The 27,515-nt window shown below is 36.0% G+C and overlaps 1 protein-coding gene across 2 annotated transcripts in view; it reads left to right on the plus strand.

Annotated features, from left to right (window-relative positions):
* The window catches only part of LOC149067445 (SH3 domain-binding protein 5 homolog), a 39,749-nt gene extending 17,419 nt beyond the window's left edge, over nucleotides 1–22,330 (plus strand). Inside the window, exons 5-10 of one of the 2 annotated variants that reach the window (XM_089252662.1) lie at nucleotides 4,143–4,313; nucleotides 4,454–4,584; nucleotides 10,981–11,023; nucleotides 19,751–19,934; nucleotides 20,852–20,986; nucleotides 21,707–22,330. In XM_089252662.1, the coding sequence (XP_089108788.1) occupies nucleotides 4,143–4,313; nucleotides 4,454–4,584; nucleotides 10,981–11,023; nucleotides 19,751–19,934; nucleotides 20,852–20,986; nucleotides 21,707–21,963 (921 nt within the window). In that variant the 3' untranslated portion in view covers nucleotides 21,964–22,330. The remainder of the gene's footprint in view (nucleotides 1–4,142; nucleotides 4,314–4,453; nucleotides 4,585–10,980; nucleotides 11,024–19,750; nucleotides 19,935–20,851; nucleotides 20,987–21,706) is intronic. The other variant, XM_089252663.1, reaches the window with a different exon arrangement.
* The last annotated feature ends 5,185 nt before the right edge of the window (nucleotides 22,331–27,515 follow it).

Genomic DNA, 27,515 nt, shown 5'->3' on the forward strand with positions numbered 1-27,515 from the left:
ATATTTCATATAAAGGGCGCATAGGTAACGGGGCATATGGTATTTTACTGGCAAACCATTGGTCCTAGAGGCATACTTCCAGTTAGAAAAAGTACCCGAATAATGTGTAGTACTCAGATATTTAATTTATGATGCCAGTGGTTACAGAGTTATTAAAATAAAAATGTTAACGTTTTATGCGGATACCCTGTGCCCCAAAACCCAATTGGAACGTTGTTTCCTGGTCTCCGACGAAAAAAATTCAACGTGTCTAAGTTCAAATTTTCACTGAGATATTCCAAGAAAGTTGGAAAAAAACAGCATTAAATGAGGGGAAACCATTTTACCCGCATTGAATGCTGTTTTTTCCCAAATTTCTTCACGTTTTTGAATTCGCATATCTCTGTGAATATTGCACTTAGAAATGTGAAATTATTTTAGTTGGCATCGGGATCTTCTTAATTGGGTTCTTTGGCACACGGGGATGGTATAAAGAGTTGTTTTTTTTAATTTTATCAATATACAACCCCTTACAACATGAATGACATATCTGAGTTGGGCACGTGATTTCGATACTTTTTCTAGTTGGGTATGTCTCAAGATTAATGGCTCACCAGTTAAATGTCATAGGCCCTGTTACCCATGCAGCCTCCAAATACACGTAAAAAAATAGCTTGAGACGAAATACAGTCAACTCTCATTGTAACAAATACCATTACAACGGGAAAAATATCGTTTTAACGAAAACTTTTCTAATCCCTCGGATAGGTTTACATAGGAACAATATAAAAATCTGGAATTCCTTTGTAACGAAATTTCGTTATTACGAAGTGATTTCTCGGGTCTCTTGGAGTTCATTATAATGGGGTTTGACCAAAGCGTATTAATAAAGGGTCTTTAATACGCTTTGGGTTTGACCGTATTTCCCCCAAAAAAATCTGACATTTTTGCAGTAAAGTAATTCAACTTCGGCAATTTCATCTGAAAACAGTCCTTTTTATAATGATTATGTCCTTTTTACTTTTATAAATTTAGGAAGGAAACAAAAGGAAGAAAGAGTGGGGAGAAAAAGAAAAATGGCCAAGACGGGCTCGGTTGTGCGTAAATGCCTCGAAATTCCACTTGTGCAAAAGGGGATTCATGCCTCACTCTCAGTTTTATGACAAAAGTTCACATTTATGAGACGAATGACTACGAGCACGAGATTAATCTCTCTCTCTATATATATATATATATATAGATATATAGCTTTCAATATTAAAATATTTCATTTATACGAAGCACAATTTCAATTACTTGACATTTTCATTTTGATTCGAACTCCAAATCTTTGGCATTTCGACATTTCCAACTATCAAATCCAAGCAGTTTTTGCAGATTGTTAAAATGCGTTGCTAAATTGGTTTTTCATGCGTATTATCAGCACTAAAAACCATAAATTTTAGGTTGACAGATACAAAGAGACGCATTGAGCGGGTTATGGACATTTCAAAGTGAAGACTTACGTGAGAATGTATTGCACTTTTTTTAGAAATCAGCAGATGCAGTGAGTGTCTAATAAACGGATTTCAATTGCTTTAAATGTAGTCATACGAATTTTTAGATTTTTTTTTTCCAATGTCCACAACATTGTTCTTGCAGGATAGGAAAATTGCATTGAAATTATTTAGGATGCTGCAGGCCAGTAGTAGGGCAGTTAAAAGGAAGTATTACACTATCGATTGAAAAAACTTTAAAGATGTGGTGTCAATCTTGGAGGAAGTCCCAATACAGGGGCGGCTCGAGCATACTTGCAGCTCGGGGGCGAAGCCTCATGTGCCGCCCCTACTGGGGACCCTGCCAGGAGGCTGATAAAGATTCGGAGAAGGGCACTTGGAGATAAGCCTGATTTTTTTTCAGAAGAAAGCCGCACATAATTGTTTACCATGCAAAATGTGCGTGACCATACGTCCCGCTTTTGAAGTTGAAAATTTTTTGTTCTAGACTTATTTTACCATTCTTAATAAATACCAGATAACTTAACCTCCTTGAAAGAGCACTTATTTTTGTGAGCCATCATCATCACTTATCCTGTGAAGATGATATTTAACGGTATAATTTTTATTAAGAAAATTTTTTCAAAGGTGTTTCTGGTATTCCAGGTGCCGGACAAGTGAAAAACCAAAATTTTCCTTTGCCTTCATTTGACTATTGTGGATCAAATTCTGAGTGAGGGTATGGGCCCCAAGGCTCGGATCTTTTGCAGGCCCCCTCCCAGTCAGATTTCTCACGGCCCCTTCTACAGTTAATTTATAGCCTGAAAAAGCCAAAAAATTGAGAATTATCCCGGGCTCTTGTAGGGGGAGGCATGGGTGAGGGAGCCAAAATGGCCCTTGTAATAGAGTACAGGGGTGGCGCTTAGCCACACGGGGCACCGCTTAAAAGGATGCTAAATCTGGGGTGAATGGGTAAAAAAAAATTCAATTTGCCAAAAAAAAAAACCAAACTGTCGGCTCTGGAGGGGTGCAAAATCGGAAATGAAGGGCCGAAAAAATGTTTTGTTAAGAATTGTTTGGTTAAATTGTGAGGGAGGGACATGACCTTCTAAAGGTAGGGCTGACAGGGCTCCAGCTTGAGGCCCGGAGCTAAATCCTTATAACTTTTCTTTTTTCACTCTATAAATTAACTGTAGAAGGGGCCCCGTGGAAAATTGGGCATGGGCCCCCACGAAAGATTCCCTGACGCAGGAGGTAGGGGCTATGGAGGGAGCAATAGGTAGGAGGTGCAAAAAATAAGTCCCACGCGGGTACAGATTTTGTCTCGAGCCGCCCAGATAGCTTACATTCTTGTTTCTGGTATTACGGTCAGAGACCTTGTCTATTTTCTCAATGTTTCCGTTGTCGAGGTATAGTAGGACTTAAAAGTGTGATGTCGTGAATTTTTACTGTGTTAAATTTTGCTGTCTTAAGTAAAGTCTACGCTGCCGCCCCTTACAACCTGCTGCCCGGGTGCGCCGCACCCCTTGCACCCTCACTTAAGCAGCCCCTGTCCCAATACATTATCACAGCAATGTAGTTTTAAAAAATTTTAAATTTCGCGGGTTTTTTTACTCATGTATGATTTGATCTCTTGGAGTTCGTTACAACTGAATTCGACTTTATTTCTTTTCAGCAGAGGCAATGGATTGGCACCCCCTTTCGAAATTCATAAAAAATACCCCAGAGCAATCATTCCCTATTTGATTTTTACAAATATATTCCCCATCAGACCACTCAGTGCTGGCTGAACATAGCTTTGCGCTAAACTAGATGGCTATCCGTCTGTAATTGCATGAAAACGATGGGTTTTTTCAAGCTTTCATTTTTCACCCATCTACTTCTTGGATTACATTTACTACCAGCACTCAAAAGAATGTCAATGAATAGTCAACAAATCTTTGTTTTCTTTATGGCAGCCCTCTTTGAATGAAAGGTCTGAACACACACAATTTTCTGTCTTCACAGTTATTCCATTTTGCTTAAACCTCTTCTATAGTTTGTGGCAGGGCCTACTATCACCCCCAAGTCGTAAAACCACCGAGATTATATGAACCACTTTTTTTATTTCCTTCTTCCTCATGTTAATGTTACTTGAATGGGGAAAAATTACGAAAAAGATATTCTATGCACATTTTGTTTGAAATTAAATTTTTTTAATCACTCTGACTAAAAAAATTTAATGTCACAAATTTCTTCGTGGCCCCAGTATCAGTAGCCGTGGCTCCCCTTTTGCAAGATTTTCATCCGTGGCCCCCCCTGGGGCCATATGGCCCCCGGTTGAGAACCACTGGTTTAGATAAACCATAAAATTATATTTTATGAGACATAAAATATTTTGTCCAGTTTTTGACGTCGAAAACCCAACCCTAGATATAAAGTGTTTGAAACTAGTAAATACTTGGCTGTAAAAATTTTTCCATACTTCCTAGAACTCTGAATGTCATCAAAAACTTCTTTGAGAAATCTTGTATTTTCAATTTTTTTTTATAGTAACTAATGAGGTTGTTCTACAGGAAAGTTGCCATTGGTGATTATAAATATATATTTATGCTTAACAATCCTTTGGGAGGCATCTACTCACTTTGACTCAGACTTTTGTGTATGATGCCATGCACCTTTTATGTCAACATTTTATTTTTACATCAGGCAAAACGTGAATGCGAAGAATCTGCGATAAAATACCATCGTGCTTGTGGAATCCACAAAGAAGCGAGAGACACGATAGCTCTGACCGAAGAGAAATTCAGCACTAAAGATGAAGGTGAATATGAGTTTAGCTCAGCGTGGCAAGAAATGCTTAACAGAGAAACTAAAAAGGTATTTTGTTCACTGGTCACAAATATATATTTCATAAAAAACGTTTAATCAATTATTTTTAGCATTAAATATAAAAGAAATTTAATTAAGCTATAAGTTCAACAGTTTTGGGATGTTCTTCAACTGTATGTTTCTTAAAGCTCATCAATGCAGAGGCACTAAAAGAAAAGAGTGAAAAAGAGCATCAGCGAACAACTCAGGTGTTTGCTGAAGCTGTACAGAAAGTCAAGACCTTAGAACAGAGACTAAAGAAAGATATAGCAAAAGCAAGGTATTGAACTTCTTGTTTTAATGCCCAGGTCTTTTGCTTTTTTTCATTGACAAATATCAAAAATTCTTTTAGGCCTTTTCAGAGATTATCTTTTTTTGAGAAAAGACCTTTTACTTTTGAAAAATTTTCATGTGCAGTAACATTATAGGCAGTTAATTATGGTATATTCAATACTTACCCTTCAATATTTTGTAGAGCTTCTGAATGTGTGCATGTATTCAAAATATACATAGCTATCAATTTACAATCAACTTTAAAAATCACTAAACTTGATCGCAGTACAAGGGACGTCAAAGAAAGTTTGGGTGAAGATTTAATTTAGATGATTAAACTTACATAAAGGGAACTTTTTAAACAGGAATTTTTCAGATATTTCATTTTTATTTTAGGTTTTGATTCATATGTAGGTATTTCCAAGAAGTTCTACTTAGTGCTGTCAGACCTGATTGTATATATAGGGTTACTGGATTCCAAAGCTGTGAGAGGGGTATGTTTAAATTAGGGTTGTCAAATTTGCTCCCCGGGTAGATACCCATTCTCTCCCCCCCCCCCCCCCCGGCTGGGGTTTTTTTGGGGAAAATGGGTTTTTTAGGGAATATTGTTTGTTTTCTCAGAAAATGTGTTACTTTCAGGTTAAAATTTTAGTTTGAGCTTAGTTTATGTATTCCAAAAATTGCTGCATAGTGCAGTGTTTAGAATATGTATATTTTGAAATATTTTTTAATGATTTTTTAGGAACAAAAATGTGATGATAAATAATTTCTTGGAATCACAAACACCCTTTTTATAATTCTTCTACGTTTTTTATGTAAGCATTTAGGTATGAGATCCACATATTAAAATATTTTACAAGAAATCACAAACAGAAAATTGTAACCATGGACCTTCGTTTGAAAAATATACCTGATATATGTGATAAGCATACCTACAGAAATTTATTTATAATACACAATAATTTTTCACACACACAAATCTTTGTATAAATAAATTGAAGTATCTGTGAAGAAGCGATCCAATGTATGTAAACTGAATTTTCATTCAAAAAATATTTACATGTTTTTGCAATACTTTTTTATAAGTTTTATACAGGTACATCAGACTTTCATAACTGAAATATCAAGAGACAAAAATAACATTATTTTATAATGAAAAGAAAATAACTGTGGGATTCCTGAATTGAACATTGACAACGAACATCTTCAATTGAAACAGAACGAAAAGTATAGTTTTTCTTATGTGAAAATAACACCTAAGCAGAAAATAAGCCTTAGCTTGATTTTTCAAGATGACGACCCAGAAAATTTGCCTGTTAAAATCGTCAGTCAGATGAAGGCATTCTGTAGGTCTGTTGCTATACATGACAGGTTTCTTGTATAAAGTGAAATTAATATATAATAATGTTATTGACATTTATGTTTAATGATAATTCAAGTTATTCTGTGGTTTTAAGTTCCCAAAAATGGCTAATTTGGACAAGTGGAAAACACCTCCAGAGTAATGAATCCTCAGAACTTATCTCCTCCTCTTAGCCAGATCATTTTTTAATTATCACTGCTCCTTTAAAAATATTTCAGAATTTAATTTAATGAAATAGGGATATTCTTTAACTGTGAGGAATTTAAGAAAAAGAGAAGCATGAGACTTTAGCTCCTGAAAGTTTGGGTTCAGTTATAAAAAAAAACTGTGGTTCTGGTTACATAGCTGAAAGGTTTTATTTTTGACTTATCAGGACACTTTTGATTACATTTTCTGCTGGGTCTGAAAAATTTGAAGAAAAAAAAAAAAAATTTGGGCACCATTCTGATTTCTCAGAATTTTCATTATCTCCAAATTCATTTATTTTACCACAAACAATTTTCTTGCTGCAGTTCTGCATACAACTCAAGGTTCAGATATAATTACACAGAAGTGGGTGTGTTTGTTTATTCCCTTACTTATAATCATGGTCAATTTTATTGATCAAATACATAGTTTAACATTCACCAAAGATGTATACTTAGACATAATATAAGATGTACACATAAAGGATGTGCATTAGGGTGGGTCGAAAAAAAATATTTTATTTGCAAATCGCTATAGTGCGGAAAAGTAGCCTCCTTTAATAAAAAGAAAAATGACGTAAAAAAATTTAAAATCGATTGACATCTTGCATCGTACTTGAAGTTTATGAAAATTGAACATTTTTCATAAATTTTTTTCATATTACTTAAAATTTGATGATCGATGTGCAAAAGTTTCTTATACTTATTTTATGGTCCAATAAAGTAAAATAAATTAAAACATCATTGATATTGCAATGTTTATCGGTCGCACAATGTGTTCGAAAAACTGGAATTGACCTAATTTTTACAAGTTTCATTGTACAGCTCTTTGCATGCTTTGCCAGAACAAAATGACCCAGAATTTACCATGAAGAGGTGGCTGCACATTGAGTTTCACCTACACTCTATCCAATCAACCATTCAAAGTAGGAGAGTGTATGTACTTTACATTATAGTTACCAAAATTGACTAGGATTTATTGGTTTACAGTTTCTTCTATTGTTTCTTTTCCAAGTGTTCACGTTTAAAGTCTAACTTTTGCACAATGAAACTTGCAAAAATTTAGTCAATTCCAGTTTTTTGAACACATTGCGGGACCGATAAACATTGAAATATCAATGATGTTTTAATTTATTTTACTTTATTGAACCATAAAATAAGCATGACAAACTTTTGAATGTCGATCGTAAAATTTTAAGTAATATTCAAAAATTCAGAAAAATGTTCAATTTTGTCAATTTTCATAATCTTCAAGTACAATGCGCGACTGGAAGATATCAACTGATCTTAAAATTTTTTGTTGTTTTTCTTCTTATTAAAAGAGGCAACTTTTCCGCACTATAGCAATTTGAAAATGAAACTTCATTTTTTTTTCAACCCACTCTGTTGTACATACATGTTTAAGTTACATATTTTGAAGTTGTGGAAAAAGAAAATTCAATTTTCCTCCCATTTTGCCCAAAAATCCCGCCTGGGCTATAAGTGAACAATTATTCTCTTATTTTATTATTCCCAATTTTATTAATCAAACTAGCTGATACCCGGCGACGTTGCCCGCCCCGTAAAAAATGTATATATGTATAGCTTAATAATTATTTCTTAATGAAAAAAATTTCTGCATCAAGTAAGAAAAAATTAATTATATTAATTATTTTTAAATATTTTAATTAAAAACTTGAGACAATCGCTTGTGGATACACAATATTTTTTGTTTTTCCATCTGGTGTGTAGATGTACAAATTTTTGGGATTACCAACACGCGAACAGGCGACGAAAAGCTGTCCGTGAGAAATACAGGGCTCAAGTAGTATCCAAAGACTTCAGAAATTCTGCAGGATACAGAACTGTCTGCGCTGAGTCTGTGAAAGTGTCAACCGATTTGTAAGATGGGGTCTCGAGGAATAATTTTTAGGATTTTTTCGTTGATCTTGTTCACACTGTCATTTTTCGATGCCAGAATCGCTCTCTCAGAAAGCAACTCATGGTTTCTGTAATTTTGTTGAATGTTTGGGAAGACTATCTGAGTAAATTCTTGAACTGAGTTCAACAATTGGCAAAATCCATTTGGGAACGTAATCAATCCAGTGCTTGGGTATACGGGAATTCTTCCGTTGCCAAGTTTGATCAACTGATGTGAAAATGATAGCAGTGCTGAGTCATTTTGCTCGCATGTTAGTGGATAATGTTAATTTTTTAACTTCGTGCCAGAGTGTTGATCATTTGAGGCAAGCATTGAGTTCATCAGTTGACGTTGAACATCTTTATTCCCAGTTTTGTCGCCGTAGTTGTTGTTCTGTTGTTAGCGACATAATACGCCCAGCTTGTGCAGCGAATATTATTCAAACGCCTTTTAAGCATTTTTTAAATTGAAACTATATCTCTACGATGAGCGGTTGATGAGATAAAGGCCGCATTAGCAGTTACAGAACACCCTGTATATAGGCTAGCTGAAATACCCAGCGCTTCCCGGATTTTCTTCAATTACTGGGAGGATTGGAAAAGTGACAAACTGTTATAAAGGAATAAACTGTTATAATAACAGAATTGAAGGTCTGACAAACCCCATTGTAAAGGCATATACTCACGTCTGAAACGCATTGTTGGAAACCACGGTAACCAAAGTAAACGTTCCGAAAGTAATTGTTGAGGCCCCGAAAACCATTGTTGCCCGACAGTTTTTCCCCCATTTCGGGCATTTGCCCAGCTCTGACGAACTTTTAAAGTAGCCTACGGTTCAATCCCGGTCCTGTTTGGTATATATGCAAAAGCTGGCGACGATCGGTCTAAAACTGTAGATTTGTATAAAGAGCATACATACATACATACTTTCACATTTATATATAAGATACATAGTTTAACATGCACTAAAAAATATATATTTAGGCATAATGTAAGATGTACACATGTTTAAATTAGATATTTTGTGGTTGTGGAAAAAGAAAATTTAATTTTCCCCAAAAAACCGCGAGTTTTCTACCCAAAAAACACGGGTTTTTCAGAAAAACCCTCCCGGGCTGGGGTTTTTTACAACCCTGAAATACCACATCAGTGGTGATGTCACTTTCCTCAATTTCCACAACAGATGATGGCACTATTCTACCAAGCGCCATAACAATAATTTTTCCCAAATGAAACAGAACTGTTAAAAAACAGCAAAAAAGGAACAAATAACAATCCACCTTCCCTCTCTTGTAATTAATTAATTGTTCATACAGTCGAGTCTAGACCATAGTTTTCTGAACTTTTTGTTCCATCTCCCTCTTCTTCAGAAAATGTTTTCCTTCATCAGCCCCCCCCCCCAACCACTGAAGGGGGGGGGGATCCTATGAACTCATAGGATCCTGTGTTATACCCGTAGCTTTGATCACCCTCCTGGACCTTTCCATTGCCCCTCAGACAATGACATTGCCCACTTTGGGAAAGATAGTTTTATAGACAGTTTTATTACTTTGCCTGAAGCATGTCAAGAGGTTTTCTTTCATTCAGATTTTTTTTTCTTTCTGGAGTTTTGGTTTTCTTTTAGATTGCCTTTAGTAGGCAATTTCGCCATAGAGATCAGTATTGAATGTTGTTTGCATCTAATTTTTTTTATTTCTGAATAAAAGAGGTAATACCTTCTTCCTTCCCACTTCAGTGAACAGCATTAGCTGTTGTTGAGCAAACAATGGTATTCTTAAAATTGATTTTCGGTTTTGCACTGTCAGAGCTGTTTTTCAGACTTCATTCATATTATCCTGTAGCAAGCTGGGCCATGGTTAGAGTATAACATCTGCCTTCTTTGAGGCTACTTGTATTCTTATATTCTGAGAATTTTGATGGTGAGTGGTCAAAGTATGTAAAAATTTGTGGCAGAAAAAAACAAGACATATTTTTCAGAGTAAACCTCCCCAAAAAAAAAATAGAAATAATTTTAGAAACCTGAAAAGGAGGACAAAAGAGCAAATTTTCTAAAATGTTGGAGGATTCTTGAAATTACGTGAAAAATAGGGACACATTCTCCTAAAGGAGGATGTCTGGTAACTCTATGCTTTTAACCCATTAACGCCGGTTGGTCAGAAAATGTGCTTGAAAATTTAAGTTTTTTCTTTGCCAATAAATGGTGGAAGTGGTTCCACTCATTATTTTTTGTTTTTAAAAAAATCAAAGTCATCGTTAATGAGTCAACAAAGTTAAAGAAAGCTGTTGATGTACTCATAATTGTTATAAAAATTAAAGGGTATTATCAACTCTACCAAACAAGTAAAAGACATTGATCAGAGAGATTATAATGAATACAATGAGAAAATAACAATGATGTTCATTCAAAAACCAGTCAAAAAATTTTCACTATATGTACTTATCAAAATTAGTTATTTTTTTTAGTGATGAAAATAACATAGGTAAACAATGCAAAATCCAAAAGGTCCCAAAACAATGTTTTGCAATGAGCTCTCGCTAACTGAAAAAAACCAGAATAATAATGTTTTTTGCATTGAAGAGTTATTTTTCCTTCTTTTCTTATAATTCTTTTGAAGATTGTTCTGCAGAAGTACTGACTGTTCTGCGACATGCATAGTAATTTTTGGTATATTCTATTTTGGGGCCAAAGAAGAAGATAAAATTTCATTATATCTGTGTTCTTTATAATTGGTTCCAACTATAGCCTACAGAGTGTACACAAGTAGTAAAAAAGATTTTTTTCATTCTAAAAGTGAAAATTTTTTGACAGATCTGTATTACAAAGTCTATAAAGGGCACTGTCTAAAATTGGGAGTGTTCATGTCCATGGTTTTGATTCATCCAATATTGTATTTTGTGTGTGTATGAATCAATTGTTTTATATTTTTGTCAATTATTTTTTTTTCTTCTTTTGTAGAATATACTTTGAGCAGAAGAAAGTATTTTTGCGAGTTCTTCAGGTGAGAGAAACTTAAATTTAGTCATAATATATTAGATGTGTATTTTTTTCATGTTAATGCTAAATTCTAAAAATATAAATTGCAAACTGGCTTCAAAAACTCTTTTTTTTTTTTTAAAGACATGCATATAAACCTTTTATTTCATATCCTCTCCATTGATTTTAGTATAAATAAGAAGAATTTTATCAAGATGTTCTTGGTAGTTAGAAATTTTTCAAGAGCGTTTAAAAGTTTTTTGCTGTAGCCAATGTCAAAAGAGCATTGGCCCATAATACAAAAAAAAAAAAAATATATATATGTTTATTTATTTACTCAGATCTCTCAGTAGTTTGAAATTAGTCTTACAAATACAACGCCGCAACAGGCAAAATGCCCAACGAGGTGGCTGAGAAAAAGATGCCCATAAAATATGGATGTCATATATTTCAAAAATACAGCTACCCAATTAAAAATGTAATTAATAAAAATTATAAACAATATATACACGTGATAAAATATTATACAATGCCATAAAGAATACTTATGGTTGTCTTATTCTAAGTATGAATAGCTTCTCAATTTACCCCAACATGTTTATCATATTTCTTTTTAAATGTGTCAATTGTGTTACAATTTACTACCTCCGGGGGTAAGCTATTCCATTTACTAACAACCCTATTAGAGAAAAATTCCAACACACAATTATCATTACACAATTATCAATGGACAATTTGCTGTTGGTATTTTTCTGGACATCGTTGGAGCCTTTGACAACGTTACTTTTGACTCTGTATGTAAGGCACTAATAGATTTTAACATTCCACCTATGTTAACTAGATGGATTGATCATATGCTCAGAACCGAACAATCACTGTTCATGTTCTTGATGCCCAAGCTGAAAGAGCTATCAGAAGAGGATGTCCGCAAGGAGGAATCCTTTCTCCCTTTCTATGGAACATGGTCTTCAGCTCCCTGATCTCTGATCTAATGAAAGGACCAGGGTATACACAGGCATATGCAGACGACTTAGTCGTGCTCATTCAAGGGCATGATTTATCCACAATGAGGATTCTTGCTCAACAAATTTTAAACTCTGTCAGCAGATGGGGTGACAAACACCAACTAACATTTTCCACGGAAAAAACCAGAATTGTGATTTTCACATGGAACAGAAAATGGGAAATTGGAAACTTAACCCTCAAGGGACAAGAATTAACCATATGTGACAGAGTGAAATATCTTGGATGTCACTTGGATTCTAAGCTCTCCTGGAAATCCCATATTCATGAACGAGCTAAACGGGCCACTAATATACTTATGCTGTGCAAAAGAATTATTGGTAAAGCCTGGGGTTTAAACCCTAAAACCACTCAGTGGATTTATACTGCCATAGCACGCCCAATGCTGAGCTATGGTTGTGTGGTATGGCACCAGGTGTTATCAAAGACCTCTTATGAAACTGTCTTGCAAAAAGTGCAAAGACTAGCTTGCATTCTTATCACGGGAGCCTTACCCAGCTCTCCCTCCATCGCCCTTGAAACTACTCTTAAGATACCACCTCTGAGATGGTACCTACAAGGAGAAGCGTTTAAAACTATGTATAGGATGGAAAGAAATGGTACATGGTGCAATCGACCATATATGGGATACAAACCTTCTTTCAAGAATCATCTTGACAGCTGTCTACGGGGAAAAGCGGAGATACCCTCTCTACTAATGCCAAAAGACTCCTGTTCCAAAACAAAAAATTTTACTAAATGCTTCACTATCCACATACTCAGGAGAAATGAAGTTGCCCACATAATTGATAGCATCTCAACAGGAGTTATTGAATGTTACACCGATGGCTCTAGGATTACTGATACTGGGGCTGGAGCAATTTTCCGCATCTTTGGAGTGGATCACGGCTACCATAAGATACATTTGTATCTAGGCAAAACGTCGACGGTCTTTCAAGCTGAAGTATTAGCAATAGCCATACTGGCTGAAAGTCTGATTACCAAAGGGTATCATGGAAAACAAATTGTTATCTTCTCTGACAGCCAAGCAGCACTATTGGCTCTTGACAACTTCCTCAAGTTTCAACTGTGTGTAAAATACTGCACTGACATGCTGAATAACTTGGCCGCATTGAGCAACAACATCAACCTTTACTGGGTTCCTGGTCACGTAAATTTCCAGGGAAATGAACTCGCAGACCAGATAGCCAAAGAGGCAGCGAACATGAAGCTATCTGGTCCTGAACCTTTCTATCCTGTTTCGATGTCAACCATCAAAGGAGATGTCAAACAATGGATAGAAGACAAACACATGCGGCAATGGAACTCAAGGCAGGACTGCAGACAGGCCAAGCTGGCCTTGGGAACCCATCCGAATATTGCTAAAAAACTTATCTCATTGAACAGGAAACAAATTCGACAGGTTATACAGATCATCACTGGTCATGCTAACCTAGCGAAACACCTACACAACTGTAGTTATACAGATTCACCTATTTGTCCTGCGTGTGGAGAAGAAGACGAAACTCCACTCCACTATGTGGGACGATGTCCCGCCTTCTCCATCCCGAGAAGGAACTACTTCGGTGATCATCAGGTGACTCTAAGTGAAGTTGTGAATGCTCCCAGCATTTACAACTTGGTAAATTTTCTAAATTACACTAAACACCTAAATTCATGGTGAGTTTCAATTCTGCTTTAACTTGAACTTTCATGCATTACTATTTAATAACCTCATGTTGAGTTCTCAGCCATATCCCTGAGACCTTCTCTGCTCCTTTTCTAAAAGGGCACCGCAGACAGGAGCAGCCTCAAATTCTCTGACATGGCTTTACTGGTTGCGGTTCTCCTTAATGTCCCATACAGAGACCCAATACAATGTGGTAATAGACACCATAACTCTCGTCCCCGGAGCAGTCACCAAACTCTGGGTATTTCCACAGAATAATATCTTTCTTCATTCTTACATGACCTACAACTCATGTTGAACCACTTGGTGCTAGAGCAATGGGCAAAATTTGCCTAAGCTCGTCCCCTATGGGACGCCAAATGATGATGATGATGATGATGAACAACCCTATTAGAGAAAAATTCCCTGCGACACCATAGCCTTGTATTGTTCCTCACCAATCAATACTGGTGTCCCCTTGTAAAAGCAGTCGATTGGCTGTGTACTAAAAGTTCATGGTCCATCCTATCCATCCCATTGAAAATTTTGAACACTTGGATCATATCTCCTCGACACCTGTGTTAATCCAATGTAAACATATTCAAAAAATGAAGTCTCTCTTCATAACTCAAGCCCAGTGTGCCAATAAGGACACACGTAGCTCTTCTCTGCACCCCTTCAACCAAGTCTATGTCAGGGGTGGGAACTCTGCGCCTATTGCGGCGTACTGCGCCAAAATTAGCATCTTGCGCCATCCTGCTCCAATAGGGTATTTTCGTATTTTTCTGCGCCAAACAGCGAATTTTGATTCAGTATTCCTGGAATTTCGGAAAGGACGTCAAAATTTTTGTTCCTGATTACCACAAAACTATTCTTTCCGAAAAGAGCGTGTTTTATTCCACTGTACTTCAACTACGTTGGGGGTACCGTGGGGGGGGGGGGTGTTGGGCGGGGTGCATGTGTGATGTAGCAGTAGTAGGTAGGGCCTCCAAAAAATGGCTCGGGGATCCATGATGTTCTTAAGTCAGCCACATCGTTGGGCAATTTGCATGTTGTGGCGTTGTATTTGTAACTATCACTGTATTTAAACTATCTGCCCATCATCGGGCTTTCCATCGCGAAACGCCAATAATATCCGGGATCGTGCAACTGAGGATAGTTTGCAATGGTCATTTAGCTTTAAAGTGAGTCAGTTTCCGTTTTCAAAAAAAAAGTCGCCACTGGAAGCAGCAGAAATAACTGTAGTCGATCGTCATTTCGTCAAATTCCGATGTTTCGTGAAAAAAATATTCCGGGAGTGAAATGAGCATATCCCCTGAATTATGATTGCTAATTTAGAAACTTTGCCGAATAACAAACGTTAAATCTCCAATGTTGCCGAATAATGAGTGTTAAATCTCCAAATAACGAGTAAGATCGCCAATATCGCCAAGTAACGAGTGTCAGATCGCCAATCTCGCCAAATAATGAGTGCTGAATCGCAAACCATCGTGTTGATTCTTCCGAAATTCGCTCTCATTTTGCAACAATTTCTTTCTGAGTATAAACAAATTGAAACCTTGATATAGAAAATTAATAATATCTATAAAGACTAAAAAATGTTTAGCCCATTTGAAGGGCAACAGCAAATAATGCCCTCAGTAAGCAAAAATCATCTTAAATAGACTGGTGCGAAAAATTGTATGACAGCTGCTCTTTCAAACAAGCCGGTGTCGAAAGCCTGAAACTCGAAAAACAAAAAACAAGCTGCTGAAAAGATTTTTGATTACAAAAGACAGTGCAGTTGTTTTATTTTGAAAAGGGGTGAGGGTTAACGGAAATATTACTGTTAATTTTGCTGCTCCAATTGATAAATATCTGCTCGAATCCTATATTTTGCTGCTCCAAAACTGCTCCAACTCCTCAATTTGCTGCTCCAAAACTGCTCCAACTCCTCAATTTGCTGCTCCAAAACTGCTCCAATTCGTCAATTTGCTGCTCCAAAACTGCTCCAATTCCTCAATATGCTGCTCGAAAACTGCTCCGAATCCTGAATTTTGCTGCTCCAAAGCTGCTCCGAAATGGACTTTGTCACTTCCCACCCCTGCTATGTCCCTCTGTAGGTATGGTCTTCAAAACCTTACAGCATACTCCAGTCCAGGACGAACTAAGCCTCGAAACAGCGAAAGAATGACTTTAGGAGAATGAGAAGAGACCTTTTTGAAAATGAGATCAAGCATTCTGTTAGATTTTTTGACCACCGCTGAACAATGTTGAGAAAACCTAAGCCGCTCGTCAATGAGAATTCCCAAATCGGTGACCCTAGTTGCATCTGGGATAGTTACACCATTCAACTTGTAAGAGAACCGTGGGTTGTTCGAACCAAAATGAGCGACCATGCACTTATCAAAGCTAAACGTCATGCTCCATTCATTTGCCCATGCTGCAATCCTGTTTAAATTGGTCTGGAGCTACTCCCTATCGTTTTGATTCCCGATTACCCCCCTTGGCTTCACATCATCTGCGAATTTGCTAGTAATCCCATCAATACCCTGATCGAGTTTATCGATAAAAAGTGAAGAAAGTATGGGGCCAAGGACACTTCCTTGAGGAACTCCACTTGTGACGTCTGTCCAACCAGAGAATTCCCCGTTCACCATAACTCGTTGCGACCTATCTTTTAACCACGATTCTATCCAATTCAGAAGTTGTCCCCAATTCCAATCTCATGTAAATGCTTCAAGAGTTTACCATGTTGGACCCGATCGAATGCCTTCTGGAAATCAAGGTAAACAACATCTACATTTTTGCCCTTACCCAAAGCCTTAGTCACATGATCATAGAAGCAAAGGAGGTTAGTTACACATGACTTCCCCTTCCTGAACCCATGCTGATTATCCGACAATACATTATTCTTGTCTATCCACTTTCATTAGTCTTTCTTGACAAAGATTCTGCTACTTCATTTGTGGAATATATAAGACACCAAGATAATATCTCACAGCATGTAACTGTTGCAAGTTCTTATCATATCGAGAGAGGTTGATGCATTAATTTTACATTAATTATACAAGTCATAAAAGTGATGACATTCAGATATCACCTATATATTAGGTATCAGTCTTAACTACCCCTTGTCTGCATGAAATGACTGTTGTGGTGTGAAAATTATCAAACAAAGTAAAAGTTAATTAATAACTAGAACCAGAAAAATTTTAATTTTAACAGACTTCTTATTGTAACAAAATTAATTTTTTGCTGTCTTCGGTAAAAGAACATTATTGCTTTATCTGCACTACAAATGTTTTTAGATTTGCTTCATTTTTCAAACTGGGAATTAAATTACTTTTTGGCCCCTGGTAGCTTATCATTAACTCACTGATGGTGCATTGCAAATCACTCATTCGGAAGAGTAGATGACTTTGCTTAATAATAAAAAACTTGTCAATGAATAAGGCAAATACCAGTAATTACTGAAAAATTCCTAATGCATTTTGACATGCTACGGGTGTCATCTTCATAGGGTAAAAGTATCACGCTGACAGAGTTTCCCACTTGGATTGAGTACCAAATCTTCAATCTTAGTTGCTGAGCGGAACGAAAAACTATAAGTCTGTTCAAGTCAAACGTCATAGCAGGAATGCCACGACATGTAATGTTACTGTTAGACCTGCTAAATACTGTTAGACCTACTAATCGATCTGCAAGATCGTGTGCCGCTGATCGACCATCTTGTTTACATTTTTTGACTGTTCCCAAAAATCATGTTATAATGAATAATAGTAATTTTTTGTATGCAAATTAGTTCTATTTCAGTTCATCCTTCCAGTTGGTTCTTAGTATAGCGCATGCTGGGACTGTTCTTCCTTTAAATACCGGCAGTGTGCTGAGTACTGTTCACTGGATTATTCCTTTGAAGCATTCAATATTTCTAAGGTGTTTCACCCATTGAATGGAGCACAGTGGGTAACCTTACTAACATGCCATGTATTGAACGTCTCGCTGTGTGCCTTGGCACTGTTCGAGTCATTTCACCTTCGTCTCCTTATGGCAATGGAGGCTCCCACTTGTCCTAATTTCCACCAAATCCTATCTACAAAATTTGTGTAATTCGTTTTAATTGAGCATGGAATTATAAGTATATTGCCAAATAGTACAAATGTTATAGATTACAATTAATCGCTGGTGAAATTAAGTGAACCATGCTGCGGATAATATGGAATGAGTTGAAATAATTTACAAAATTTACAAGATTAATGATTAAAGCAGAAATTATATTGAAGGTTGTTTGGGGGGGGGGCGTATGTGGACCATTTGGTTTATTAATTTTTCATTTGCTTAGTTTGAGGATTCAACAAGTAGAGTAGTCATTAAAAATTTCTGTCTGGATTTAAAAAATAGTTTTATATTTACTTTTCATGGTCTTGGACAGTAACTAACATTCATCATTCAACATTATGGTGCATTTGCCTAACAAAGCAGTTGGATACATAGACCTATTCTAAGTTTTGTGACTCTGATGCTACCCAATAGCATTTAATTGTCTTCTGTATTTTTAAGGCATGCAGAGGCATAAACAATGCTCACAATACTCAGCAAAGTGCTAGAAATGAAAGTGCTTCATTTTAAACGAATACACTGGCATAAAATGTAAACAAATCCCTTTAAAAATGGAATAGCAATGCAGTAAGACCCATCCTGTTCACCTTGACTTATTTACATCAGAGCTTGAAATTTACACATTTTGCACTGAACTTTTGAAAGTGCAAAAGAGCATCATTCTTAAAAAACTTACGTCTTCATAATTTGCTGTGCATTGTCAAAGAGAGTTGACATACTGGACTGTGGAAGACTCCAAAAAAAGAATGTAATATATATATATATTGTGAGGAGAAAGAAAAGAATTATCTGTGGTTGCTAGTGCACTGTTTTGGCAAAAAACTTTTTTTGTAACCAATTTCATTTCCATCATTTTGATTTGGCTCAAGTCAATCTTATAGGATACTGAAAAAGTGGTATTGGAAATTTTTTTTTTTTTTGTTATGCTATGATTATGTTGTCTAAGGGGTAGGGCACCCTCCCCATCCTACTTTTTAGTCCTGCTTTTTCTAATTTTTTGAGTGGGAGCCCTGGTTACAACTTCTGATAGCCAATTTCTTGGCGATTGTGCTTTTAGAAACAAAAATTAATATGAGCATTAATTAACAAAAATTACATATGATTGCAGCATCAGTGTAAGTGATATAAGCTTAAAAAGTTATGTTTTTAAAAGCGTAAGCACTGCAGCATATAGGCCAAGAAATGTGGTAAACAAAAATTATTCAATCATTTAAAAGAACCCTCATCCACTCATCCAAATTACATCAAACAAATTTCGATAGACTAAAAATATTTTATTTATTAGGTTATTTTTAGTCTTATGGAGTTATAGCTTGAACTTTATCATTTTCATTACTTCCAAAGTTGAATTTTCTCACAGTATTCATCATAACTGATATGATGGGAAAAAAATCCAAAAATATGTTTCAGATTTGATCCTTATTGTTAATGCAATTAAACCTTTTATATGGCTGATATCATTTGCAGGTATCTCATAATGTTCCAATTACAGGTCTCAGTACTTACCAGAGTATGGTATTAGTTACCATACTTTTTTCCCCTTAATACTGATTCTGAAAACGTGGGAATTCTCCATAGGAGGTAGACATTAAAAGCTGCGGGGGGGGGGGGGACATGATGACGATCCCAAATTATACATATGCATATACAGGCTTTGCTATTGATGCTGGTTCGGGGGGGGGGGGTGAGATATTTGAGGGGTGTATTGCCCTCTTCCCATTTCTCCGCCCATGCATAGAAGGATACTTCACATTTTTATGCTCTTCTATTTGGTATCAGAGTTAATGGGTGAACTTGCCTAAGCTCTTTCCTCTGGGACAACAACGAATGATGATGATACAACACAATTCAATATTTCATCAAATATGTGCATTATCTTTATTCATTTTCTAGCTGCATTAAAATCACCTTGTGCCAAATAATTTGTGCTTGTTAAAATTATGTGCTTCCAGTGTGTTTTATGTGTCTACCATTATATTTCAGGATTTAAAAAACAGAGTTGAATCTCTGCAGAAGGCTGTCCTCGATTCCAAGACATCTTATGCGAACTGTCTGCGTAATCTGGAAATGATTTCTAAGGAGATACATGATCGTAGAAAACTCCAGTTGCCACCAAGGGAACCTGGAGTAGGTGCTGAAGGCGAGCTCCCAATTCATCCAGATCTTTGTGAGTATAAATTAATGTAATTTAAGTGCCAAGAAAAAGAGGTATATTGTATTACAGCTGATGCTGGTTTTAACAACTTTCATCGTTCCACGATTGTATTGGGAGGTCATTATATCAGAAGGAAAACATATAGCACAGTCGTTATATGAAAACATTTGGAACTTGCTGGTCATTGTAGTGGAACAGTCGCTATAACATGGGGACGTTATAACGAGTGTTGACTGTACTGCTGCTTACCATACATGCACCTCATACACATTTTTCTATGGAATTTCTAACAAATTGGTACATCCCAGAATGTGTGTTCTGAGTGTATGTGTGGCTCTAAGATATTTATGTTGCCAGAATTGTGCTTGTTTCATGTTCTTTGTTGTGCTGCCATCTGTTTTCCATATTGCAGTACCAGCAAGAACACGAAACAAGCACAATTCTGACAACATAAATATGTCAGGGTATATTGTACTGCAAGGTTTGGAAGAAGTGTTAGGTTAGGCTATTGTTGGCAATACTGTGAGTTACTAAATTAAGGTTAGTTGAGTCCTTCAGTATACTTAACAACCATATTTATGAACATTTTCTTCTATGAAGAGACTTGTAATTGGAGGGAGGGGTTGGTTGGCCAGATAAATTCAAATGCCAACCATTTATTTTGAAGTAAATGATGTTTTTTACAGTTTAGGCAGGATTAGACGACATTTTAATTTGTCACTCATGTATTATGGGTTTTAATCATGCACAGAATTTTCCACATCATAGATGACAAAAGTTAGCTTGGATAAAAGAAGTTATCCATGGTGTGGAAGTCATCAAGCTCATGGATAAAAATTAGGGTGCAGTGACCCTAACATTTATGTAATTCAATTTAAATGGAACTTTTTGGTATTTTCCACTTTTAAACTGATAAATTATTATTTCAGCTATATATGCTCCATTACCAGAGACTGCTCTTACAGGAGATGTAGAAAGTGATCAAGCAGAAAGTGTATCATCTACGGATAATGAAATTTCAGAGGACTTGAAACAATGTGCCAAGTTTCTCAGACCAAAATCAGGTAAGCCTGTTTGTTGAGTATTTTCATTTACCAAATGTTGATAATAGAGACTCAAATGCACATTTTATGATTATGGGGCTGTATACAAATTTTAGTCTTTATGGTCCCCCTTCCATTATTATTTTACTTGTTGCTGTTTGTAGCATTTGATTGGGTGCAGTCACTTCAAATTGTGTAGCTATCACTCTCTCTGCTTGCAAGTTATTTTAGGTAAAAAAAACGTTCCTATGTCATCGACAGGGCGATAACCAAGATTTTTGTGAGAGGTGACAAACATGATTTTGCTACCCCCACCACTATAAATTTAGATAATTTTATCACAGTGCTTTTGTTTCTCCCCTAAAGTTTGCTGCCCAGAGCAGTTGCCTCCCTTTGCCCCCCTGTAGTCCGGTCTGGGCTATTGGTATAAAAAATATTGATGCCAAAAAAATAAATCTTGAATAGACAGTTTTGATTTGTAAATGTATTCAAATTTAAATTAAGAAGTATGTAGTTATTGAATACTACTATTATTTAACCGTACATAGACCTTATAAAAATTTTTCTGCAAAATTATAGCTATTGGATAGTGTATTTATAGTATGAAATCTCTTCCTCTCTCTTTCTGTCATTTCAATGAACAAACATGAAACACAATTAGCTGAGGAATCATGAAGACTACAGTTTTCACTTAGATATTAGTTTACTAAATTTATAATAACACTCTTCCCTTTTTTAAAGCTACAGTGACACCGGTGTTACGAGTAAAGCCTAGGACCAGATCAGAGCCATGCTTCCCTTCATCTCCAGATTTACTGCAGAGCTTGCAGAACACAACAGAATGTGATGATGATGAAGTTCTTGTTACTGGTGGCACGACCTTACCATCATCGTCATCATCAGAGTCCAAACAAGAAACCAATACTTCATCTGAATCATCAAAAGATGAAACAGTTCCAGACTCAAATGGTTTTGTTGAAGTTGATCTTTCAAAGTAATTTTTACTTATGAACATTCTCGTGCAGCTTTGGACTTTTTGATATTGGGAAGAATAGTTTTCAAACTTTCGTGTTGAATTGGATGTTTGTCAATTTATTGTATGTTGGAAATAAGAAATATTAATCATATATGCATATAACAATTGCACAACTACATAGTTTCATTGTACATATTCAAGATTTCCCCCACCCCCTGATCTTTGAGTTTGAAGATAGATAGTAAGAGTGGATGCACATACACAAGAGTTTTTGTTACCATGAAGTAAAGTTGGATTCTTAGTGCATTTTTGATTTTGATTGTCTTTCTTGATATACTCATGTTTTAGAATTTTGTTTTTGTTTTTTGAATAAAAACAGTTCAACTTGAGTTAATTGAAACTTATTATACTATTTACTAGCTCTTTTGATAATTGCTTCTCGTAGTGTAAAACAGAATTTTCTTCCACTTAAAAAAGATGTCTTCAATGTCTGTATGGTATGTTGTATTACATTAACCATATTTATCATTGAATGTAATTTTCCCAAGTTATTTAATAATAATTTATGTACAATATGTACTTGTATATGTAACCATTTATGTTTTATGAGAAATCTCTGCCAGTATTTTAGATTATTTTACTTACAATATTATATAATATTTATATTTTCACCAGTTGTCTACTGAGTAACAAATACTATTCCTTATACAGGGATACCTCGGCTAATGAAGATGATCCTTTCCAAAATCACAGTTAGCTGAAAGATGAAAAACATCATCTCAAAATAAGGATTTCCCTATGGGAAATTGTTTTATTTGTTCCAAGTTCTGCCCAAAATTTGAAAAGTTTTTAAAACACAGAGGAGCACTATAAGAAAGATAAAAACTGACTGAAGACTAAAATTAACAGTTCAGAATTGAATAAATGACAATCTACAGGAAAATGAGAGACATTGAAGATCTTTTTATTTTACAGCAATGTATGCGCGCACACACACAACCAAAAGCAGCTATATATGAATAATGGGTCATTCAAGTATTACATAAATGATGGAAGAAGGGTTTTGCAAGAGCAATAGGGCGAATGATGATTATGCAAGGTTGAAGCAATAGGATGATGATTGCACAAGCAATAGGGTGAAATATTGAATTGGAAAATGATATGTATGATTTCTAAAAGTATGTATGTTTGTGAATTGGAAGACCTTACTCTTCTGGTACTTGCAATCAGCTAGAAGAGGCCCTAGGCGATCACTTGAGCTTGGATGACCCATGATGCTGTTAAGTTTCATGGTTGTGGGTTATAGATCCAATCTCCCTGTTAAAAAGTCTCGCCACTGAGAGACAGAGAACAGCAGGTCTTCAACGGTGCAATTAATCAATCATTACACTTCATCATGGTTAGAAAAATTGATGGCAGATGGCAACACTACACATAGCAAGCATTACACAGATACAAAATCCATGTTAGGTTCGTAACATGTACCTGCACATTCTGACATGTACCAATTCGTTAGAAGCTCTATAGAGGAATGTGTATGCTTATTTGAAGCAAGAATATTGCGTGTACTGTTGAGTAGTAGTAGTCGTCGTCATGGGTTATAGCAAGATCAAGGCTAAATGAGAGCAATGAAAGACATGTCATGAGTGGCAATCTTGATGAGACAGCAAATTTTAGAGGGGGGGGGGGTAGTGTTTTAAAGTTTTCCTTTGGAAAGACACACTGCTGAATCAAAGATTTTGGGAGAGGCAGGGTAAATCTTCCAGAGAAGTTTAAATAACTAGCTTCCAAAAATGCATTTTGAATTAACAGAAATTCATCAAAACAATATACAGTGAAACCTGTATAAAACGGGACATCAAAAGACTGAAATTATTTTCTGTTTTAGACAGGTTTTCATTTTATGCTAGGGGGTTAATTTTTTTACAAAAATATTTAAATTTTTTTAGTCTTGTGAAGCAAGGACCCTATGTCCCTTTGTACTCCTCCAGGGGTCAACAAAGTCTCCCAGGTAGGGACCAGTCTCTGAGGCTTTGGCCCAGCTTACTTAATTTTTCTGACCGGGGGGGGGGGTAAAAATAGCCAAAATTCTTTGCTTATGTAATACTTGAATGGCCCCTAAATTAATTTAGTTGCTAATTATAACAACCAGTATGAGTATGGGAGTTCCCACCATGGTTCAGGATTCTTTTGGGCAATTGATGTATAGCCACTCCCTAACTTACTAATGTTCAACTTCTAGACTTTCAAGTAACAAACTAAAATATTTTTGTGCTTTTGCCAAATAATACATTGCCTTGGTGATATTTGAGAAGAGAATGTTTCAAACAAACCCACCATGTCATTCTCTTTTGCCACAGCTTTGATTGCAGAATTATAGACATTCGAAGGATATAAATGTTTACAACCACAGTGATCTCTCACTTATAAACCACTCACATTTATATGCTTCTCTCAGTTATATGACAATTTTCTGCGTTTTACAAATACAAATACAAGTACAACGCCACAACAGGCAAAATGCCCAACGAGGTGGCTGATAAAAAGATGCCCATAAAAATATGGTTGTCAAATGTTTCAAAAATACAGCAACCCAATTAAAAATGCAATTAACACAAATTACAAACAATATATACACATGATAAAATATTATACAATGCCCATAAAGAATACTTATGGTTGTCTTATTCTAAGAATGGATAGCTTCTCGATTTACCCCAACATGTTTATCGTATTTCTTTTTAAACGTGTCAATTGTGTTACAATTTACTACCTCCGGGGGTAAGCTATTCCATTTATTAACAACCCTATTGGAGAAAAATTCCCTGCGACACCATAACCTTGCATTGTCCCTCACCAATCGATACTGGTGTCCCCTTGTAAAAGCAGTCGATTGGCGGTGTACTAAAAGTTCATGGTCCATCCTATCCATCCCATTGAAAATTTTGAACACTTCGATCATATCTCCTCGACACCTGCGTTCATCCAATGTAAACATATTCAAAAAATGAAGTCTCTCTTCATACCTCAAGCCCCGTGTGCCAATAAGGACACGCGTAGCTCTTCTCTGCACCCCTTCAACCAAGTCTATGTCCCTCTGTAGGTATGGTCTCCAAAACCTTACAGCATACTCCAGTCCAGGACGAACTAAGCCTCGAAAAAGCGGAAGAATGACTTTAGGAGAATGCGAAGAGACCTTTTTGAAAATGAGACCAAGCATTCTATTAGATTTTTTGACAACCGCTGAACAATGTTCAGAAAACCTAAGCCGCTCGTCAATGAGAATTCCCAAATCGGTGACCCTAGTTGCATCTGGGATAGTTACACCATTCAACTTGTAAGAGAACCGTGGGTTGTTCGAACCAAAATGAGCGACCATGCACTTATCAAAGCTAAACGTCATGCTCCATTCATTTGCCCATGCTGCAATCCTGTTTAAATTGGTCTGGAGCTACTCCCTATCGTTTGGATTCCCGATTACCCCCCTTGGCTTCACATCATCTGCGAATTTGCTAGTAATCCCATCAATACCCTGATCGAGTTTATCGATAAAAAGTGAAGAAAGTATGGGGCCAAGGACACTTCCTTGAGGAACTCCACTTGTGACGTCTGTCCAACCAGAGAATTCCCCGTTCACCATAACTCGTTGCGACCTATCTTTTAACCACGATTCTATCCAATTCAGAAGTTGTCCCCAATTCCAATCTCATGTAAATGCTTCAAGAGTTTACCATGTTGGACCCGATCGAATGCCTTCTGGAAATCAAGGTAAACAACATCTACATTTTTGCCCTTACCCAAAGCCTTAGTCACATGATCATAGAAGCAAAGGAGGTTAGTTACACATGACTTCCCCTTCCTGAACCCATGCTGATTATCCGAGTTTTGATTATCCGATAGTTTTGGCCAAATAATATTGCATAATAATGCTATTCACTAATACACCTCTCTCACTTATGCATCTTTTTTGTCTTGTTCCCTTGCATCGATGCATAAGTGAGAAGTCACTGTATGTACCATGCATCATCGCCTCACATCATATTATAACTGCCACAATGGAAATCACTAAACCCTCTGCAAAATGCCACAAAAATTTTTTTTTCAGATTTTTCTGCAGCTGATAAGTGCTCCCTCTCCCAACACCAAAATTAAGAATAAAAAAGAAAGAGAAATACTCTTATCATTTTCTATTATTTATACTGTATGCATATTCATATACTTCACCCTAAGTGAAGGGGAAACAAACACTGTCTCTCTCCTTCTGTTATCAAACTTTCAACAAAAGCTGACTCTACCCACTGGTAGTTAATCTGGCAGGTTGGGGAGGAGGTAGGAAACATTTTTGCAAACCAAGCTCTCTGCACAGAGCTAGCTGGGTTCAACATTGCTAAATATAAGAGTTTCAAGGAAGCGAGATATCTCGTAATCGCCAAAATAATTGGCATCAAGTTAGGCAGGATATCTGGTCATTGCCATTGTAAGGGTATAAATACATTCTACCAAACATGCACACTTATGTGCTAACTTTAAAGCATGCTAACTTGGAACACCCTTTGAATCTTGGAATGCATGGAATCTATGAAGGAAGATAGAATGAATCACATGCATCAAAACATACTCTTCCATACTTCATCTTTGTGTGTATACGGTCAGCAGTAACTTTTTTGATGTAGTTTTTTCATACACATTTGAATCTTTGCATTAGATGGGTATTAGTATTTTTTGAGATGATACATTTTTTTTAAATTTCATATTTGAATCATTATATGCAGATATTCAAGATTGTTTCATAAAAATCAGAATTTTCAATTTAGTTTCTACTTTTACATTGCCATAATGTACACACACACAAGCATTGATAATTTCTCTTCATTTGGATGAGAAGGAATTTCCCTATATTATCTGTAGAAAATTCTATTTTTTAAATTGATCTAATTTTTAGAGTTATGGTAGATACTGTTGTGTCTTTCACCTTCAAGCATATTCTTTGTGGAAACTCACAAGGTTGTATTCAGGTTCTTATAAAAAGCTTGTTCAAAAATTTGAAAATCTATGTGTTCTGTTAAATATGCAAATGGTTTGAAAGAATTTTTTGCTCCCTGTAAGAATTTTAAACCTGAGAAATGGAAAAAATCTACTGTATTTTTGTCTTTTTTTAAAATCATGATTTTAGTGTTGCGTGCAGATTGTAAAATTTTTGAAATAAAAATTTGTTGTTCTTTTTTAGATTGACCCCTGTGAATTTCACCTTATGAATGATTTCTTATTTTAGTCTGAAACTATCTCAAACACTCACACATACACAACAAACATACATGCACAAACTTATCTTTCCTTTTCTTCCCCTTAGCAGTTTGTAAGTTACCACATGTATAAAACCTACATAGGCTATGTAGCGTTTTTAACATTTAATTCTAGTGTAACCTAATAATGTACTATGTTTCTTATACAGACCAGTTGAATTTGGTTTTAGTTTTATATATTTCACTGAAAATGTTTTTCTTATGTGTTGTTTCACTTCAAATAACTTGTGCACCATTGGCTATAGACACATACTTACCATTAGAAAATTTT

Source organism: Pholcus phalangioides, unplaced genomic scaffold, assembly GCF_987345545.1.
Source record: "Pholcus phalangioides strain wild (caught in Gottingen) unplaced genomic scaffold, Ppha-v1.0 ptg000030l_1, whole genome shotgun sequence".
NCBI lineage: Eukaryota > Metazoa > Arthropoda > Arachnida > Araneae > Pholcidae > Pholcus > Pholcus phalangioides.